Source organism: Pan paniscus, chromosome 5 (genome assembly GCF_029289425.2).
Source record: "Pan paniscus chromosome 5, NHGRI_mPanPan1-v2.0_pri, whole genome shotgun sequence".
In the NCBI taxonomy this organism is placed as follows: domain Eukaryota; kingdom Metazoa; phylum Chordata; class Mammalia; order Primates; family Hominidae; genus Pan; species Pan paniscus.
Window position 1 is genome coordinate 45103897 of NC_073254.2, and position 19018 is coordinate 45122914.

Consider the following 19018-nt stretch of genomic DNA (forward strand, 5'->3'; position numbering starts at 1 on the left):
TGGTGGTACATCCTTATATGCTTGGTGCTCAGCACAGGTCAAGACACACAATAGACCCTCAATAAATATTTGCTGAATTTGAACAATTCCTGTAAAAATCTCATTAAGAGACATCAGCTTGGGACACAGTTCCTCTCTTACTGTTCCTTCTCCCAGAAGCTCCTGGAATGAGCAGGTCTGGCAGCAGGGGGCACACAGGGCTGCTGCTCAAATCGGAGAATGGCACAAACTCCAAAAGGGAGCTGGATTTAGACCTCCCCTCCCCATGTAGATAACGGGATTCCTAAGGTGCAGAGTGGGAGAATGGGTAGAGGAAGCAGGTTTCAGAGACTGAGAACCTACTAAACTCCTAAGAGAACTTTCCCTTGCAAAGAGAATGCATGAAAAAAGAAGGGAGAAGAGGAGAGAAGCCTCCCACAGCTGTTAGCCTGGAATAGCCGCTCTCACCTCAGTTCATCTGGGGAAGGGGCTACAAAGCAAACAATCTTTATTCACAATTGGGGTGGCAAAGGGGAGATACCCCCAGGTCAGTCCAAAAGCAAAGATACTGGGAGGGAAGATGGTGCTGGGCGAGGAACTCAGCACTCATCCTCACCCAGCAGGGCATAAGGGTTTCGGCCAGCCAGGCTGGACCCTGGAGCCGAGGTTGGGGTCTCCTCATCCCCTTCTCCCTCCTCATCCGCATCCCGGTCCTCCTCTCCCTCCTCCTCACAGGAGCTGCTCAGCTCTTCCTCTTCCTCCTCCTCCTCGTCACCTGCTGGCCCCACCCTGCCCTGCAAAACCACCAGCTCCGTGGTCTCTGGATGGGACTCCCAGGTGCCTGGGGAACCAAAACAAGAAAAAAATGGAGGAGAGTTTTGAGCAAGGAACTAAAGCCAGGGAAAGATGGGGAAGAGGCAAAGACTAGGAATAACAATAATCTTTAGAGCTGCTGGCATTCATTCATTCATCCATTCATTCAACTTCCTATGTACAGATTGCTGAACAGAACCTTTGTGCACATCAACTTCAATCTTTACAATCACTATGCTAAGGGTCAATTATTACCCTCAGTTTGCAGATCAGGAAAATATCACAGATGTTAAGTAACAGAGCTAGCCAACAGGTACAGAATCCAGGTTTGACCCTCTCTCTGGCCACAAAGCCCACACCCTTTTACCTACGCTATAGCAGGGGGCTGGGGAAGAATATCTGGGCTCTGACCTTTCTGTTCACTGTAGCCTGGGGGATGAAAACACAGGCTGAGGCGGCCGTCCACTGCCAGCCGCAAGAGACTGTTGGCTGCTCTGTACACATCATTCCGAGCCGCCTTGGCTGTCTTGTAACCACGTTTCTCTGCCCAGGCTGGAGGAAGAAAAGAATAATGGAAAGGGAAAGCATTAACCAGGTACCAGTTATACTCCCACTCCCATAACACAGACCTTCCAGTTTTCCCCAAAACATTCCAGGCCAGAGATCTTACTGGCTATGCAACAAAAATCTAGGGGTGAGTGGACAGCAGCTTCATCAATGGCAGAATCTCTGAGGAGAGGAAAGGAGACAGGGAAGGGTAAAAGGCGAGGCAGGTAAGGAAGAGCAGCTGAAACCAGGTGGGGCGAAGCCAGGCACATGGAACTCACCTTCACAGATGTCCCAGGCACACCAGGGGTGTTCCGCTGAGGGGTCCTCAGCCTCTGGGTGGCGCAGGTGGAGCAGGGCCTGCACGGGAATTCGGGAGGCCAGGTAGCCCACAGCAGTGTAGGGCTCCTGGATCTGGGCGATAGGGTAGATCCCTGCCAGAACCTGAGGGAAATGAGCACTCAGTACCTTCCTCAATGTCCCACCTTCTCTCTTTCCCTTACCCACCCTCCCCGTCATACCTGCAACTGCCTAGGCAGAAGAGATGGGAAGATGAGGCCTGGGCAGTCACAGAGCTTCACAGAGGGGGTAAGAAAGTAGGTCTGAAAGTATCGGGTATGGCCCGGGGTTCTGGAGACACTCACGACTTTCCGCCCCACCAGCCCATTGATCAGCGAGGACTTTCCCACATTAGGGAAACCTGAGGAAGGCAAGGAAAATTAATGTTTAACAGGTTTTTACTCTGTGATGGGACTTGGTGCTATACCTATAGGTAAAAGGGGAACTAAGGCTCAGAAATTAAGGAAATGGTATTGCAGAATACAAATCACGCTCTGGGCTGCCAGGGTTAAATCCTGGCCCTTCCACTTACCAGCTTTGTGATCTCAGGGCAACTAACTTTCTGAGCCTCTGTTTCTTCATTTTACAGTGTGGACACCTCCCTACCTCAGGGTGGTCAGGATTAAATGAGATAACCAATACAACTTGTGTGGGTCAGTGCCTGCAGTACAGTAAGTACCCAGTACCAGTGATCCACATCTCATAATTACTATGACTTGGCCTGGCACAGTGGCTCACGCTTGTAATCCCAGCGTGATTACTGTGGGAGGCCAAGGCGGGTGGATCACCTGAGGTCAGGACTTCAAGACCAGCCTGGCCAACATGGTGAAACCCCATCTCTACTAAAAGATACAAAAATTAGCTGGGCGTGGTGGTGGGCGCCTGTAATTGCAGCTACTTGGGAGGCTGAGGCAGGAGAACCACTTGAACCCAGGAGGCGGAGGTTGCAGTGAGCTGAGATCGCACCATTGCACTCCAGCCTGGGCAATAAGAGGGAAACTCCATCTCAAAAAAAAATAATAATAATTACGATGACTTGTCCAAGGAGAAAACTGGAAGCCTTGGGGCTCACTGCCACTCTGCTCACTCACCACCACCAGTTTTTGTGTTTCTGGCTGACTTCAGTGCCTTCATCTCCCTTCCACAGAGCATCTCCTTTACCCCACCTCAGCTGCCCACTCCCATGGTAATACCTGCATCTTGTCACTTCACAGCTCCAAAGCCTCAATTCCAAGCACCCCTCTCTGCCCTGACAACTCATCTTTCCAGCTCACTTACTCTGGTTACTCCATTCCAGTAAGTCTTTGACCCCTGACCTTAACACAGTAACACTATGCAATACCCAACTCGTGTCCTCAATTTCCTTCTTACTTGACTCAGATTTCATGATCCAGCTCCTCAGCCAGGCCCGTTCACAGACCTGGAACTCCCTGGTCCCACCTCTCCTCTCTATCTTACTCACCTGGCAAAATCCCAACCCTGTAAAATCCAGCTCTGCCCATTCAGCACTGCTCCTGGGCAGCTGACTGTGGCTAAGAAAAGATGTACCACTGTGCTCACTCTTTACAACACATGCAAGTATCTAGGAGGAAGGGAGGGAAGGAGGGAGAAAAAAGTTCTCCTTTGACGACCACCACCAGACCTAGTTCTCTGTCCGCTTTGCAGGAAAACTCCTTAAAAGACTTACCTACTTTTTTCACCATTTCTTCCTGCTATCTTCTTTGTAACTGTAAACTACAACATACAAAAAAATGCACAGAACATACACGTGCAGCCTGATGAACCCATACCACCCAATGTGTGACAACATGTTCCATCTGTCCTTGTTTTTTTTTTTGTTTTTGTTTTTGAGACAGAGTCTCACTCCCTCACCCGGGCTGGAGTGCAGTGGTGCAATGTTGGCTCACTACAACCTCATCCTCCCAGGTTCAAGCGATTCTCGTGCCTCAACCTCCTGAGTAGCTGAGACCACAGGCGTGCGGCTCCACACCTGGCTAACTTTTTGTATTTTTAGTAGAGATAGGGTTTTGCCATGTTGGCCAGGCTGGTCTCAAACTCCTGACCTCAAGTAATGCACCTGCCTCAGCCTCCCAAAGTGCTAGGATTACAGGCATGAGCCACCATACTGGCCGCCACTCATCCTTCTTGATCATAATCCTCTCCCTCTATACATGCAAACTTTATCCTTTTAAGGAAATCTACTCCTTACATTTCTCTTTAGTTTATGACCTGTGTATCTCTCAACAATGCAGCTTAATTTTGCAGCTTTCAAACTTGATAGAACTGAAATTGTGCAGTATGGATGCTATTGGGTCAGACTCCTTTCACACAATGTTATGTGAAGTTGTTGCACCTTCTCTCATGGGCCTACTCCAGTTTGGCTTTCTCCACCCCACTGAAACCACGGATCTTCACATTGCCAAGCCCGCTGAGCAGCTCTCTGTTCTCTCATTTGGCCTGTCAGCAACAGTTGACACAGCTGATTCCTCCTTTCCTCTTCAAACACCTTCTTCATTTGACTTCTGGGACGCTCCCTTGGTTTTCCTCCTTCTCACTGTCCTTTGCCCAACTAAATGCTGGCTTGTCCTAAGGCTCAGTCCTTGACCTCCTCTTCTCCAACTATATCCTTTCTCTCCTACATCTCATCCAATTCCATGGCTTTTTTTTTTTTTTTTTTTTTTTTTTTTTGACAAAGTCTTGCTCTGTCACTCAGGCTGGAGTGCAGTGGTATGATCTTGGCTCACCGTAACCTCCGCCTCCAGGATTCAAGCAATTCTCCTGCCTCACCCTCCTGAGTATCTGGGACTACAGGCACGCACCACCACACACGGCTAATTTTCTGTATTTTTTGGTAGAGACAGGGTTTCACCATGTTGGCCAGGCTGGTCTCAAACTCCTGGCCTCAAGTGATCCACCTGCCTCAGCCTCCCAAAGGGCTGGGATTATAGGCATGAGCCACTGTGCCCAGCCTAATCCCGTGGCTTTAAATACCACTTATATCCATCAATGGTTCCCCAAATTTAAATCTTTCCCAAATTCAAATTTCCATCCTCTTCTCTCCCCTAAGCTGCTGACTACTTACCCACTGCCTATTCAACATCTCCACTAGGGATATTTAAAAAGAATCTGAAATTTCATTTCTGATTCCCCTCTCCTCCCTAAAGCCTTCAAATCTGCTTCTCCCCCAGTCTTCCCATCTCAGTATTTCCAGTTGCTCAAGACAAAAACCTGGAAGTCCTTCTTTATCCTCACTTTCCTTCACGTGCCAACTGCAAGCCATCAGCGATCTCATTTTCTCTACCTTCAAAATATATCATGCTTCCGGCCCTGTCTCACCACCTCCAGCTCCAGCATCCTACTCTAAGCAACTCTTATTTCTCTCCTAGATTACTGAAATAGTCTCAACTGCTCTCTCTGCTCCCTTTCTTGCCCACCCCCCATCATTTATTCTCTACTCAGGAGGTAAACTTATAAGAAACAAAATCAGATCCTATCATTCCCCTGTTCAAAACCTACCCTTGGCTTCTCATGAGACTTGGAATAAAATCCAAAATGGCTGTCACAGCCTCAGGGCTCTACATGATGTGGGCCCTGGTGATCTTGCTGACCTCATCCCCAGTACTTTATCCTGGCTCCCATACTCCAATCCCCTGGGCACTCTTGCTGGTCCTAGAATCTCCAAGCCCGTTCCCTCCTCAAGACCCTTTCCCCACAGTTCTGAATGGCTCACTTCATCTCATCATCCAGTTATCTCCTCAGGGAGGTTTTCCCTGAGCACCTCTCCTCTCAGTCACTCTCTATCCCCTTTCATTGCTTTATTGCCTTCACTGCCCCTACATGATTTTGGATCACAAAATCTATTTAATCACAAGAAAATAAGCTCCATGAATCTACAGACCTTTTTGCCATTTCCACAGCAGTATGTCCCATCCCCAGAATATCTGGCACCTGGTTAAGTGTTCAGTACATATTTGTTGAATGGGTAAATGAATGAGAGCTGGAGGGAAATCCAAACTCAGGGGTGCCTGTGCCACAGCAAACACTCTCCCTCTCACACCACCTGGAATAGAGATCAGCTAGAGCAGAGGCTGCTAAGAGAGGGAACAGAGGCTCCTTGTGACAGGGAGACTAGGATCAGAAGTGAAATGACTGGAAAGAGGAGCAATCACTCAGCAGTAAGGCAGGTTCTTCCAAAGACAAAAAGGACACTGAGAGATAAGTCAGGGCACTTCCAAGGAGCCCAACTACCTACTCCACACTCCCAAATTTATTCTGGGTTGGGCCCTTTTTGGTTCCAATATCACCTCAGATACCACAACTTGTCCAAGGTCTCTTCTTACCTCTCCCACCCTAAATGAAGACGGGCCCTGGGTCCTAATCATACATTCCTTTTTCCTCCACTGTGAGCTGAGACAAAGCCCTTAAGAGGAGATTCTCCTTGGCAACAAACTTAAAGGGTTAAAACCTAGAAGGATACTAATTCTTGCTGAGCTCCTACTATGATTTGATGATCACTGTACTACAGACTAATTACTACAATTCAAACGGTTTATATAAACCACTTAAAACAGTGCCTGTTACATAGTAAGCACCATATAAATACTGAGTTTTAACAATAATAATTGTTATTATTGTTATCACTATTTGTCAGGCATTCTTATACTCTCTTAACACTATTCCCATCATTCCTCACATCCATTCTTTTTTTTTAAAGACAGGGTCTCTGTCAGCCAGGCTGGAGTGCAGTGGCACAATCATAGCTCACTGCAGCCTTGAACTCTTGGGCTCAAGTGATCCTCCTGCCTCAGCCTCTGAAGTAGCAGAGACTACAGGCACATACCACCACACTTGGCTAGTTTTCTTTATCTTTTGTAAAGATGGGGTTTCACTACGTTGCCCAGACTAGTCTTGAGCTCCTGGTCTCAAGCAATCCTCCCACCTCAGCCTCCCAAAGCGCTGGGACTATAGGCATGAGCCCTCACACATGGCCGTCATCCATTCTTTTACTCAGGTATCAATGTCCTTATTTTTAAAATCAAAGTAACTAAGACTCAGAGTAGCAAAATCACTTACTCAAGACCTCACAGCTAAGAAGAGGTGGAATTTAACTCAGGCTGTCATGATCCTTCCACTGCAGCAGATGCCTCTTCTGCCTTGCCCACCGCCACTGGCAGAGATCACCCCTCAGACACCCTGGGGCCTAATGAGACCTGATCACCCTCTCTCTTCTCCGAATATGAAAACTCTGTACCTCCTTGGAGGCCACCACGCACAAGCTGCCACTTCCTTACCCACACAGCCGATGGTCACCACCCCATCCTTGTAGCGCTCTCGGGTTGGGCCAGTTGGCTCCATTGCTGAATCAGTCTGCTGCTCCACCAGGACTGCTGGGCCATCCTCCTCTTCCTCCTCCTCCCCAGAGCCATTACCCCAGGTGGCCCCAGCCACATCCCGAGCAATCTTCTCCCGCCAGCTGCTCAAGTCCACTGCTCAAAGAAGGAGAAGATTAAAGAAGTTCTCCCCAGGGCTGCTGTGCATGATGGCACATACTGTGCCCTGCACAGATTATGTAACTGGCACCCTCTGGAGTTGTACAGTGCCAACCTAAACAAGAGCAGGTCAGAGAATCTCCCAAAAGTCATTTGACCCTACCCTCCCTGGAATCACGCACGTTTCTCTGAGCTTCTGAAAAGTACTGGGAAGGCTAAAGGCAGCAAGCCACTGAGGCTCCTGACTACCTGCTGCCTCTCATCCCACCAAGTCAGTCTGCTCCTTATTCTGTCCCTTCCCCTGGCCTCTTGCACATATCCACCATAGAGGGGTTGGCTTCAGGAAAGGTGAGCAAAATGATTCTGCATCTTTGGTCTCCCCCATGTCCTCCTACAGCCCTCCTCTAAGGGCCACATACCTTTCCCCACAGTGATGGCTTCACAGGCTCTCAGCAACTGCTCTGGCCCCAGGGCCCGAGTCCATCCTCTCCCCCGCCTCCGACTCTTCTTCAAGACTGAGATCAGAGGGCACAAAAGGATTGGCACACGGGCTTAGGCCTCTCATCTCTCCCACCACCCTTAGGCCCAAGACCAGGTGCCCCCTTGTCAATAAGCCTCTCTGTTCTCCCCTTTGTCCCCTGCCAACTCACCTCTCCCAGGTTGCCCTCTCTCATTGCCCACTCACCACTACTAGGGTCCTGTGGGGTGCGGGGGTCCCGAGGAAAAGAGGTGAAAAGGACGACGTGGAGCTGGGGATAGTGTTGATGGAAATAATGCTTCCAGGCAACCACAAGAGCAGGCGGGGCCAGATCCACCTTGTTCAAAACCAGCACCAGGGCCAGCCCAAGTTCTCCAGTCACATACTCATAAAGCGCTGGCGGGAAATTCACAACCTAGGACAGAGTTGATAAGAAGATGGAGCAGTGAAAGTCAACCCAGAGTACTCTGCCTCCAGCTCCCCACTCAGCAGGTGTAGCTCAGAGACAAGGCCCTGGTGGTAGCAGACTCTGGGCTAAAAACTATAAACCAGACAAACTGAAAAACAAAGACAAAACAGGGGTTAGTAATACTTCTGAGTCTCAGAGGGCTTCCTATAGGTCACGATTAGAGATGGAAATGAACCCAAAACAAGACAAGGAAACAGCATCACTTAGCACACTGAGGTAAAGGCTGGGATCGGAAACAGGGATGGGGGTTAGGGTAGAAATTAGTGTGCTTTTTTGTGTGTGCACAACTATATAAGTGTGTACACGTGCATATATGCATGCATGCAAGTACGTGCACATGTGTGCATGTTTGTGTGTTAATGTGACTGTGAACATGTGTGCAAACATGCCTGTGTATATTGATGTGCACATGATGTACGTGTGAGTATGTGTGTGTACATATTATTAAGGACCTCCAACCTAAATGGTCCTCACAGACCTCCCTTTCTCCCACTGGAGGACAAGAGTGAAGTTGCAGAGCTAGGATTCACACAGGGCAGTCCAGCAGCAGTCTACAGCCTTAACTACTACTCTAGCATTCCAGGTGGGTTCTGTAGCAACTGATGTGGCAGTGCTAGAGAAATGAGATAAGGAAGAAAGGGCATCTTTGGGCTGGGCAGGAGGAAGTCCCCAGCTGCATTCATAGAATCCCTGGAGCTCCAACACTTGGATTTTCTATTGGTCTGTGATGAGCTAAAGGACAGGACATGGCTGTTTTGAAGAGAAGAGTGAGCTGGCCAAGGGAGGAATGACAGGCTATAAGAGAATAAAAAACTGAGTTCCTAACTGCGGACATCAGCACTAGGTAGAGATTAGAAAGACAGGAAGATAGATACCTCTCTGTCTCCCAACTCTTGCCTCTGACCTTTGCCCCTGAAAAACCTTTCTCCCTCCTCCTTGCCCACCCTTATCCCTAGTACTCACTGGATGTCGGATATCAGTGATAAGCAGGACGATGTCAGACATCTCTAACACCCGCCACAGCTGCCTCCATGTCTAAAAAAACAGGATCAGGAAGAGAAACTGAAAACAGAGTCCCTCTCCAGCCTGATCCCAAACCAATTTGACCATAGGTCACTATGCCCCACTCCTGTCCCTAGAGTACACTGTCACCTCCAGATTGTGCTCAAAGTAGCTGAGTTTCTCAGAGGGGTAAGCCCCATGAATCTTCCCAAGATAGTCTTGGAAGCTCCGTTCCTCTTGGCTCATTAGTTGCTCCTTGGACATCTCATAGCTCCAAGGAGGACGTCGAGGAAAGTCCAGAACTGGGAATTCAGGAAAAAGTCCAAGTGTGAGGAAATCTTCAGGATTCAAGAGTACATCCCAGACCCCTCCTTCCTCACAGTCGGCTCTTACCTTTCCAAACTCCTTCCCCAGCCCAATGCCTGTCTTGCTCTCACTCACCTGAGCCAGGTTGATACACCTCCCGGATGTCCAGCTCCAACACCTCAGCACTGACCGGCTGTAGAACTTGCTCCCGGGCTGCTCTCTTTCTCCTCTCTACCTCCTCCCTGCTGTCTCTCTCAAAATGCAGTCGGTATCTAAGGGAACAGGGACCGAGACATCCAGAGCAATCCTGTGGCCACAAACTCCTATTTTCTCCCCTCTTGTACAATCAACTTCGCAAACCATTCTCTCCAGAGTCGTTCAAGTCTCCTCTCTCAAGTCAGACTTCCCCCAAGTCCTTCTTTCAGGCAATATTCAGCCTTCTCCTTCTAAAAGCCCAACTCTCTCCAGCCCCTCTGGAAAGGAAGACTGTGGCCCGCTGTGGGGAGCCGAGTGGCTAGCGGAGAACTGTGGCATCCCAGGCCCACCCTCTTCACCAGTAGCAGCCCGCTTTCCCCCAAAGCTCTGACTTCCGGGTAGGCGGGAAAGCCGGGACCAGCGCCCCCTCTCACCCTCACCGATTTGGGTCGTAGCCTCGTGGACCCAGCCCCTGAGAAGGCTGCTGGTTAAGCCTGCGGATATGATGGGTCACAGACTCCCCGTCCGAGGTGTCGGTCTGTTCCTCTCGCCGCTCCCGGCTCCCGCTGCGGCTGTTGGAACTGGAGCGCAGCCCATCTTGAAGCCCTGCGGGGAGGGGCCGGTGACGCCAGTGCTGGCCAGCTCTCAGGGGCCATAAGACCCTCTCCCCCATCGGCCTGACTCCCTTTCATCCCACTCAACTTCCGATGTTCAGTCCTCCCAGACACCCTATTCGGGACCCTCCCGGATGTGCGTGGGGGGAGTCACTCCTCCAGGGAGCAGTGGGGACGGCGCCCCGTGCTAGCTGGAGGGATTCCCCTCCCCCAACTCTCCATCCTTCCCCACCCCTTCCAGATGTAGGGGGGGGTGGGGTGGGGGATCCCCTCCGCGATAGGCCGCGAGGGTTGACGCGGTCCCACGACCCCCTCCCACGATCCCCAGAGGTGCAGCGGGCACACCCCTCCTTCCAGATGTGCGGAAGCCCGAGCCCCGCCCCCTCCTCCCGCTCCCGCACTGACCTCTCTTCCGCTCCCGTTTGTCCTGCAACTGCTTCTTCTTCTGCTTCACGCTGAATGGCTTCTTCCTCGGCATGGCCCGGACCAGTCACCTGGCCCGCCCTCCGCCGAGCTCCCGCCGCCTCAACTGACTGCCCCCCGGGGCAGCCCCCGCCGCAGGGGCCCGGGACCCTAGAGGAGGCGGGGCTAGCAGGTGACGTCAGCGGGCGGGCCCGACAGAATTACCGCCGCGGCGGCGATGGAAGGCGGACGGGGGAGATATAGTCACTTCCCTCCAGGAGCGAGGCGAGAGGATGATGCGGGGTGGGCTACTGGCACGTGAGAGCCAGTGGCACCGAGAGGGCGCCCCGGCGGCGAAGAAGGAGGCGCGCGTGGGAGGACCAGGCTAACTCCGTCACGGACGCTACCAACTCGCGTTCGGAGGAGGGGGGGCGCGTGTCATCACTACCTTGCGCTCCCGGGAGAAGCTACCACTCACCTGGAGGGGGCGGCGGAGCGGAGGGCGGGGCCTACTACCTAGTGGAGAGGGGGCGTGGACACGCTGAGGCTATACTACCAAGCCCCGGGCTTGACCTTAGTGGAAAGCCGAGACTGCGTCCAGGTTGCTGGACTACACCGGGGGCACGGTCAGAGGTCTTTAGGGGAGGGCGGCGGTCTGAGAGTCCTGGGTGCCGACCTGTTGGGACCGAAATTCTTTGTGGGAACGATGATAAGGAGCAGGTTTACAGATCGTAAGTGCAAAAGCGGGCGAGAAGGGAAACCCAAGCGGGACAAGGACTTTTGGGGGGAGGTCAAAGGGCACGAAGTTGTGCCTGCAGCTGTTACCATAGTAACCGAGGACCGGATGTGGCGATCTTACGGTGCGACAGTCCTCTTCTCAGGCTCTCTGGCCCGAGAGCCTGTTGACTCTGTGACACACTCTGAGGAGCTGGTTGTGGTGTTTTCCAGCGAGGGAAGAAGAGAGTAATTTTTTCAAAGCATTTATAGAAACGCAGCAAAGGGAAGGTGTGAGGTTGCCGCCATGCCTGGCAGAGACGGAGGGAGGCAGTTTGCTCCGGAATGCGGCCGCCGCAGATGTTCTCCGCAACCTTCCGGAAGTGGAATGGCGGGAGCCTCAGCATTGCTGCCCACCGACCCCCCGGAAGCGGAAACAGAATCCCCGCGTGCCCCTTCCTCACTACCCTCCAAATCCCGCTGCAGCCATTGCCGCAGACACGATGCCGAAACGAAAGAAGCAGAATCAGCACCAGCCACCGACACAGCAGCAGCCCCCACTGCCCGAGCGGGAAGAGACTGGAGATGAGGAGGATGGGAGTCCCATCGGTGAGGGGTCTGGGAGGGATGTGCACATGCCTGTCAAGCCCGTCCGGGCAAGGGGCTAGGGGCTAATAAGGTGCGAAGGAGGGGGCTGTAACGGAAGGAGGAAGGGCGCACGCGCTGGGGAGGGATGGAAGTGGGGCTGTCCCAAATGGAGCCTTGAACCAGGAGTTCTCTTACTGGAACCATCAACCTCAATACGGCCCCAGACCTTTCTGGAGAAGGCGGGGGTGGAGAGAATAAAGAGCTCTTTTGCGCAGCCGCAGAACAGTAGGGGAAAGGGGTAGTAGAGATGTTGCAGATTGCGATGACTGGGATGACAGTTTGTATCCAGACTTTGACTGAAAAGGTACAGGTGCAGCTTTCTCTGAACTAGTCCTCTGGCCAGCAGTTAAGGTGAGGGATTGGTTCATGTCTGGAGACACTTAGGTTGTTTTGGATAGCGACGGTACGGTGAAGAAAAAAAGTTGTCAGTATCTTTTCCTGCATTATCCCCTTTGATTGAATATCTACTTTTTGCAAACCCTGAAACAGCTTTGCAGAAAAAAGGGCAGATAGATGGGGTGAGAACTCCTAAGACTGCTGAAAATATACCTGACTTTACTGGTTGATTAAGAAGTAATACAAGAAAAACACCTAAGAACAGAATCATCAGTCCTTTAATCCATTCTGATGACCATATTTTCATGTCTGCTCTTAGGACCACCCAGCCTTCTGGGCCCTCCCCCCATGGCCAATGGAAAACCTGGCGACCCTAAGTCAGGTGAGGAGGAAGGGGCCCTGATCCTTGTATTAGGTCGTAGAGAAGACAGCAAGGGAGGGGATAAAACCCAGGAAGGACTTAAAAATAAAAGATCAGGGATTCCATCCCTAAATGAATGGAGAGAAGTTGTATATTTGCTGATTTAAAAACTCAATGTTGTAAAAATGTCACTTCTTCCCAAATTGATAAATAGATTTCATGCATTCCAAGTCAGAACACCCATAATGTTTTTGTGGAAATACACATTATTATAGGGAAATGCAAAATATCAAGGTGACTGTCAAGACAATCTTGAAGTGGGAGGGCTTACTATGAATATCAAGATTTGTAAGCTGGGCATGGTGGCACACGCCTGTAGTCCCAGTTACTCAGGAGGCTGAGGTGCGAGGATCCTTTGAGCCCAGGAGTTTTTGAGGCCACCCTGGGCAACATAGTGAGATCCTGTCTCTAAATACAAGAAGAAAAAAAGACTTACTATAAAGCTACAATAGTTACAACGATGCAGTTTGGAAACAATGATAGACATAAGTCAACAGGACTTATGTCCCGAAGAGTCCAATAACAGGCCCATACATGTGTGGACACTTCATTTATGATGAAGATGGAACTGAAAAGTTGGTCTTTTCAATAAATGATATTGGATCAATTGGATATTCATGTGAAAAAAATGGAATTTCACCTTGCACTCATAATCATATACAAAGATCTATTTCAAATGGACTGTAGATCTAAGTATAAAAGGTAAGAGAATAATTATTCTAGAAAGTAAATGTATTTTCTAAGAGTAGCTAAGAGTTCTTAAACAGACAAGAAATGCACGTATACACACTAACCATAAAGGAAAGATTGATAAATTGAACTCCGTTAGAAAATATAAATTTGTGGCTGGGTACAGTGGCTCACGCCTGTAATCCCAGCACTTTGGGAGGCCGAGGCGGGTGAATCACGAGGTCAGCAGTTCAAGAACAGCCTGACCAACATGGTGAAACCCCTGTGTCTACTAAAAATACAAAAATTAGCCGGGCATGGTGGTGTGTGCCTGTAATCCCAGCTACTCAGGAGGCTGAGACAGGAGAATCGCTTGAACCTGGAAGGCGGAGGTTGCAGTGAGCTGAGATTGCACCACTGCACTCCAGCCTGGGCGACAGAGTGAGACTGTCTCAAAAAAAAGAAAAAACAAAATACAAACTTGCCAAATAATACCATTAAGAAATTAACAGGAAGCCATACAATAGAAGATATTTGCAATAAATATAACAAATAAAGATCCTGTATCTATAATATATAAAGAACTCTTCCAGACAAGCCATTTGAAAAATTGACAAAAACACAGGACACCTTATTAAAATGGAGATCTAAATGAACTAAAGGTCTAAATGAACAAGTACTCAATATCATTAATTGTCAAGTAAATGCAAGATAAAAATATACCACTTTGAAATTAGAACTCTTGTGTACTGCTGCTGGGATTATAAAATGGTGAAACTACTATAGAAAACAATATGAAGAGGTTCCTCTTAATTAAAAATAGAACTACCAGATGACAAAAAAATTAAAAATAGAATTACCCCAGAACTCCTGCTTCCAGGTATATATCAAAAAAAAAAAAAAAATGGAAAGCAGGGTCTTGAGATATTTGCAGACTCATGTTCATAGCAGCAGTATTCACAATAACAAAGAGGTGGAAGCAACCCACATGTCCACTGATGGAAGGATAAATAAAATGTGGCGTGTACATACAATGGAATATTATTCAGCCTTATGAAGGAAGAAAGTGCTGTCACATACTACAACATGGATGAACTTTGAGGACTTTATGTTAAGTAAAGACATAGTGTATTATTCCACTTATCTGAGGTGTCTAAAGTCAAATTCAGGGGCTGGGCATGGTGCTTCACGCCTGTAATCCCAGCACTTTGGGAGGCCAAGGCAGGCAGATCACTTGAGGTCAGGAGTTCGAGAACAGCCTGGCCAACATGGCAAAACACTGTCTCTACTAAAAATAGAAAAATTAGCTGGGCATGGTGGTACACACCTGTAATCCCAGCTACTCGGGTAGCTGAGGCATGAGAATTGCTTGAACCTGGGAGGCAGAGGTTGCAGTGAGTCGAGATCACGCCACTGCACTCCAGCCTGGATGACAGAGCAAGACTGTCAAAACAAAAAATAAAAATAAAGTCAAATTCAAAGAAACAGTAGAATGATGGTTACCAGAGGCTGGGGGAAAGAAGCTGGAGGAAGGGGAGTTTTGTTTAATGGGTACAGAGTTTCAGTTTTGCAAGATAAAAAACTTTTGGAGGTCGGGCATGGTGGCTCGTGCCTGTAATCCCAGCACTTTGGGAGGCCAAGGTGGGCGGATCATGAGATCAGGAATTCAAGACCAGCCTGGCCAATATGGTAAAACTCCATCTCTACTAAAAATACAAAAATTAGCCAGGCGTGGTGGTGGGCACCTGTAATCCCAGCTACTTGGGAGGCTGAGGCAGGAGAATCACTTGAACCCAGGAGGCAGAGGTTGCAGTGAGCCAAGATCGCGCCACTGCACTCCAGCCTGGGCGACAGAGCGAGACTCCATCTCAAAAAACAAACAAAAACTTGGAGATCTGTTTCACATCAATATGAATATATGTAACACTACTGAACTGTACACTTAAAAATAGTTAAGATGGTAAATTTTATGTGTTTTTTACCACAATAAAAACCAAACAAAACAAGGCATGATGATTCATGCCTGTAATCCCAGCACTTTAGGAGACCAAGGTGGGAGGATCACTTAAGCCCAAGAGTTCAAGACCAGCCTGGGCAGTGTGGCAAGACCCAATCTCTCATTAAATAAATAATAATAACCAAACAAAAAAATAACCACCACTTTTCACACTCACCATGGCAAAATTTAAAAACCTAACAATTCCAAGTGTTGTCAAGGCTATAGGACAACTGCTGGTGAGAGTGCAAATTGGTATAACCACTGTGAAAAAAAAGTTTGGCATTATGTATGAAACTTGAGCATAACATATACTTTATAAGCCAGTAATACCTCTACTACGTATATACTCAACAGAAATGCATACGTATGTGTAACAACATGTATAAAAATGTTTATAGTGGCATTTCTCGTTATAGCCCCAAACTGGATACCACCCACATGTCCATCATCAGTAGAATGGATAAATAAATTGTTGTGTATGCATGCAATGGGACTACACTGCAACGAAAATGAATGAACTACTGCTACAGGCAACCTGGATGAATCTCACAAACATGATGTTGAGCGAAAGGAGCCAGACATAAAAGAATGCAGACTGTATGATTCCATTTTTGTGAAGTTCAAAAACAGGCAAAAACTAACCTATGGTGTCAGGATAGTGGTTACCTTTGGGGAGGAGGGTGGGTAATGGGAAAAGGGGCACAAGGGGAGGATCTTTTGAGGTGCTAATAAGGCTTTATCTCTTCACCTGGTGGTGGAAACTCAAGTGTGTCTACTTTGTGAGAATTGGGTTGTGCACTTAAAACTGGTGTGTCTTTATGTATGCTGTTCTTCAATAAAAAAATTTTTTTAATCACGGCTTATCAGGATTCAGCTGCCCATTAGACACCTTTCTGTGTCTTTCTCTCTCTCTCTCTCTCTCCAGCTCTTCACAGAGGTCCTCCAGGATCAAGGGGACCACTGATTCCACCACTGCTGAGTCTCCCACCTCCTCCTTGGGGTAGAGGCCCAATTCGGAGAGGGCTTGGCCCCAGGTCTAGCCCATATGGTCGTGGTTGGTGGGGAGTCAATGCAGAACCTCCTTTTCCGGGGCCAGGCCATGGGGGTCCCACCAGGGGAAGCTTTCACAAAGAACAGAGAAACCCTCGAAGGCTCAAAAGCTGGTCTCTTATCAAGAATACCTGCCCACCCAAGGATGACCCCCAGGTTATGGAAGGTGAGGTCCATTTTGTTATGCCCATTACTCCCAGAGTGACCTAATTTTCAGAAGATCATTCACGATCTTCTCTGGGCTTTCCTTTTTGCTTTTGAAGCAGAAGTAGACCTCAATGTTATTTCTCCCAGGAGAAAGACTACCATTCCAAAATACCTGGAAATGGTAGGGGGTAGAAAATCAGTTCTCCTTCTGTCTCTGCGTTTCATTGTATTTGTTTTCTTTGTTGCTCAAATTTTTAACTGTTCCATTTTCACTTGTCCACAGACAAATCCGACCGCCCTGTCTGCCGACATTTTGCCAAAAAGGGCCACTGTCGATATGAGGACCTCTGTGCCTTCTACCACCCAGGCGTCAATGGACCTCCTCTGTGAGACTGTGCCTTCCCATCCAGGCTGGAAGGAGCTCTCTGTGACCTAGCAGCCATTTATTTCTCTGTAGCCCTATGATGGCTACTGTGAGGCTCTTCTAACACCCTCAGTCAGTGACACACCCACCCCATCCACCACCTCCCCCGTGTGGGGTCCAGAGTTGTGTTGCATCACTGGTGCGCAGCATACGCGCTTTCTTCTGATCCAGCCTGTAGAGACTCGCCTTCGGGACCCATCTTTGCTTCCTTTCAGTTGCCTCCTGGATCTTCTTTCCCGTCATCAAATGACTGCTGAACAGGAAACCTCTTTGGTGCTGTTTCTTGTGCATCTGTCCACCTGTTCCCCAGTATTGCCCTCAATTCCTGAGAGCCCTGGAGCGGTTTCCTACCATTCCCTTCTTTTAGCTGCTTGTTTTAAGTCCTTTTTATGTGACATTCCCTACCCCCAATGTTGTCAGCTGCTTGTGAAACTCAGCCAGGTTGTCTAACCTGGGGTCAAGTTTGGGTGACTGGTGCAGAGTTACTTCCTAAAAGGCCACTCTCCCTGCCTTTGGATTTCATAGTTTCTCTGTCAGTAGCATGATCCCCACCGCTATGGTCTATGATCACCGTGCTTTGTGAAACTGTGCATCCCCTTGTAGCCTTTCTCAGTGTCCGTGGCATTTTTGTGACTTCCCAGCACTAGAATAAGTTTTCCTGCCAAAATGAGTGAGGCGCTTGGTGCCCTCTGGACTTTCCCACTTCCCAACATGGGAGAATTGTGAACTTTCCATCAGACTGCCTCCCTGGCCCTCCCCATTCTTCTCCTGTTGGTTATTCTGAGTCTGACACAGACCCATGACATGTCTTATAAAGCCTCCAATGGCTTTATCCTACCTAGATCCCTTCCAGCCCATTTTAATTAGACTATGTTATTGTGAGGCCACCAGTCCATTCATTTGAATTCTGTGAATCTCCACCTTGCCTATGTTTGGGTAGAACCTGGACAGTACTATTGCCCTCTTCCAATCCTCTTCCCCTACATCCCTGGCACTGGTTGTTTTCTGTGAAAACAGCAGTGAACAGGTTCAGTTTTGAACTGGCCCTGAGGAAATGGGTCAGGAGTTGTATTGGCAAGAGGGAGGGGTGAGAGCTGTTGGAGAACTGAGAATGAGGTTTTTGTTTTTTTTTTCCTTTTTAACTTTTTTTATATTAGTAATAAATGCAGTGGAAACCAGCATTTTATTTAATCCCTGTGTTCTAGTCATCTCTGGAGGTGCAGATGAAGCTGTTCTCACCTGGTGAAGTCAGCTCATTCTTTAGTTCATACACACTAGTGATGGGGAATGACAAAGCTTAAGGTTCTTCCAGGCTGAAAAAAACCAATGGAGGTTCCATTAGCCTGTAGGCATCAACCAGAACAAGCTGCCTTATGTTCAAGGGCAAAGTTTTGTAAGAAAAAGGAAAGGCCAGGTGTCCGTGGAGTTATTTTTAAATATTTTACTTTGCAGAGTTTGTGTTTATGGAGTGGTAATGATGAAGGAGTCTTTCAGCAGCAATTTGCAGAATGCCTGTGGGCCAGGCAATATACCAAGCACTAGAGATAACTGACAGCCAAAGCCAATGGATTTAAAATGTACAGGGAAGACAGGTTTCTCATAATCACAAATAGCATGTAAAGTTAAACCTGTCAAAAGTGCTGGGAAGAAGACAGGGAAGAAAAGAGGGTGAAAGAGAGTTGTGTAATAAAGGGAGTCAGGGTAGGAGATGCAACTGAGACAAGCTCCAAAGGATAAACAGGAGGTGGGGTGGGAGAGGGAAGTCAAGGCAAAGGTCTTCGCTAAAAGACCTAGGGGAAGAGGAGCTAAGAAACCTAGGGACAGTGGGAGATGATGCAGAAGAAAGAGGAGTTAGACCACTCAGGGCCTTGGAAAACATGAAGATTTGGCTCTTTTCTTAGAACAGAAGCCTTTGAAGAATTTTAGACGGGAGTATCATGGCTTAGGCTGGCTTTTCAAAAAAAAAATCAGCTTGTAT

At 48.6% G+C, this 19018-nt stretch overlaps 2 protein-coding genes across 4 annotated transcripts; one reads left to right on the forward strand and one right to left on the reverse strand.

Annotated features, from left to right (window-relative positions):
• Positions 1-470: 470 nt before the first annotated feature.
• GNL1 (G protein nucleolar 1 (putative)) lies at positions 471-11234 on the reverse strand. 2 transcript variants are annotated; one of them, XM_003807359.7, is made up of 12 exons: positions 10636-11234; positions 10057-10222; positions 9557-9693; positions 9266-9417; positions 9077-9148; positions 7852-8059; positions 7586-7681; positions 6969-7163; positions 1860-2038; positions 1620-1782; positions 1204-1344; positions 471-820 (listed from the first exon to the last, which is right to left on the reverse strand). In XM_003807359.7, the coding sequence occupies exons 1-12, from the start codon at positions 10706-10708 to the stop codon at positions 579-581; spliced, it is 1824 nt and encodes a 607-aa protein (XP_003807407.1). In that variant the 5' UTR covers positions 10709-11234; the 3' UTR covers positions 471-578. The 2 variants fall into 2 exon arrangements, with proteins under 2 accessions (XP_003807407.1, XP_024784851.1); XM_024929083.4 differs by lacking the exon at positions 471-820 and adding an exon at positions 1463-1521 and having other exon boundaries at positions 1213-1344; positions 10636-11202.
• Positions 11235-11822: 588 nt separating this feature from the next.
• On the forward strand, positions 11823-18231 carry PRR3 (proline rich 3). 2 transcript variants are annotated; one of them, XM_003807366.5, is made up of 4 exons: positions 11823-11955; positions 12650-12712; positions 16345-16635; positions 16900-18231. In XM_003807366.5, the coding sequence occupies exons 1-4, from the start codon at positions 11850-11852 to the stop codon at positions 17004-17006; spliced, it is 567 nt and encodes a 188-aa protein (XP_003807414.1). In that variant the 5' UTR covers positions 11823-11849; the 3' UTR covers positions 17007-18231. The 2 variants fall into 2 exon arrangements, with proteins under 2 accessions (XP_003807414.1, XP_008957727.1); XM_008959479.4 differs by lacking the exon at positions 12650-12712.
• Positions 18232-19018: the final 787 nt, after the last annotated feature.